At 71.4% G+C, this 1,631-nt stretch overlaps 1 protein-coding gene across 1 annotated transcript in view; it reads right to left on the bottom strand.

Moving 5' to 3' along the window:
- Rgs11 (regulator of G-protein signaling 11) overlaps positions 1–1,631 on the bottom strand; it is a 7,649-nt gene that overhangs the window by 5,420 nt on the left and 598 nt on the right. Inside the window, exons 3-7 of the mRNA XM_013011299.1 lie at positions 1,188–1,239; positions 1,054–1,112; positions 724–800; positions 503–584; positions 148–216 (exon numbers count right to left, since the gene is read on the bottom strand). Of these exons, the coding sequence (XP_012866753.1) occupies positions 148–216; positions 503–584; positions 724–800; positions 1,054–1,112; positions 1,188–1,239 (339 nt within the window). The remainder of the gene's footprint in view (positions 1–147; positions 217–502; positions 585–723; positions 801–1,053; positions 1,113–1,187; positions 1,240–1,631) is intronic.

The following is a 1,631-nucleotide window of genomic DNA, read 5'->3' as shown; positions in this document are numbered from 1 at the left end:
GGGCGGGGCTGAGGGAGGGACTGGCAGTGGGCAGGGCTGCATGCGGGCGCTCGCCGCAGGTGTCACGGAGGGGCAGAAGCGTGGGTGTTCAGCGGGCCGCCGCGGGCGGGGCCGAGGGTGGCTGCGGTGGCTGGGAGCCAGGATTACCGTCTGCAGGTGGCTGGCCGGGCGGGCGCCCCTTTCCGGACCCTGCTCCAGAACATGGCGGGCCCCGGGCTGGGAGGAAACCGGAGCTGAGCGCTCGGCCCGCGGACCCGCCCGACGCCCCGCAGCCTCCGCTGCGCGTGGCGCGCAGGGCAGCCCGGCCGGGCCTGAGCCCCTCACGCCCGCTCCCCCTCTGGCCTCGACCCTCGGTGTCCCAGACGTCAGACCAGCCCTCTCCCCACCGGGGCCCGCAGGCAGCTCGCGGCCGGTGCGGACCCCAGAGCGCCTCCGGGTTCTCAATTCAGAGCACTGTCAGCTTCCCTCCCTGGGGCTCCTCCCCGGTCCCGGCCGGGCTCACCGGGGGTCTGTTCACCAGCCAGTACGTCTGCTCCTGGCAGGCGATGACCAGCCTGTCCCCCTTCCTGCGCCGCTTAGCTGCCCTGGAGGAAGGCTGCGGTGAGGAGCGCCGGGGCCGGGCCGGGGGACCGGGCCGGCTGCCCGCGGCGTGGGGACACCAGGGCCCGGCGGGACGCCGCTGGCCGCACTGGCCGCCGCCGGGCCTGGGCCGGCCGGACTCACCGCAGCTGCTCTCGAGCCTGCATCAGCACCAGGTCCCACGTGTGGTTGAGCTTCTTGTGCAGCTGGTCATACTGCACCTGGGGGCAGCAAGCACTCCGGTGGGTGTCCCCTGCCCCGCGTGTCCAGCTCGGGGACAAGGCCCCGCACCTGCCCTGTGTGCGAGTCATCTCTGCCCGGAACAGAGCTCAACAGGCTCCGGGAAGCCGGGGCTCTCAGACCTAAGGCCCCCGATGGTGGTGGGATGGGTTCCAGCACACGTGTGCGTTATCGAGGCCTGGGCTGTTTGTTCTGGGGCAGACGGTAAGGCTGCGCCCCTCGGGTGGGACCTACCTTCTCATAGTCAGCTAAGGCTCCCTGTTTCTGGATGTTCTTCTTGGCCAGGTAGATGGCTGGAAGGACAGGGACAGTGCAGGGACAGCTCTGCCCCTGCCCCGGGCTGCCCCGTCACCGGTCCTCACACTTACCGTAGTCCAGCTCTGCAGCCGGCCACAGGGTGCTCGTCCAGAAGTACGGGGTCTGGGGGGACAGGACAGGGGTCTGGGGGGACAGGAGAGGGGCCTGGGGACAGGACAGGGGTCTGAGGGGACAGGACAGGGGTCTGGGGGGACAGGAGAGGGGCCTGGGGACAGGACAGGGGTCTGGGGGGACAGGAGAGGGGCCTGGGGACAGGACAGGGGTCGGGGGGACAGGACAGGGGTCTGGAGGGACAGGAGAGGGGCCTGGGGACAGGACAGGGGTCGGGGGGACAGGACAGGGGTCGGGGGGACAGGACAGGGGTCTGGGGGGACAGGAGAGGGGCCTGGGGACAGGACAGGGGTCTCCGGGGCCTGAGGATTCCCCACTCCCCTCTCCACTCTCTCTGACAAGACTGACTGGCTGCGGGGCTGCGGGGCTGTCCCGATGCGCCC

This window comes from Dipodomys ordii, unplaced genomic scaffold (genome assembly GCF_000151885.1).
Source record: "Dipodomys ordii isolate 6190 unplaced genomic scaffold, Dord_2.0 Scaffold14, whole genome shotgun sequence".
NCBI classification, from domain to species: Eukaryota; Metazoa; Chordata; class Mammalia; order Rodentia; family Heteromyidae; genus Dipodomys; species Dipodomys ordii.
This window is presented reverse-complemented; position numbering and strand designations above follow the sequence as displayed.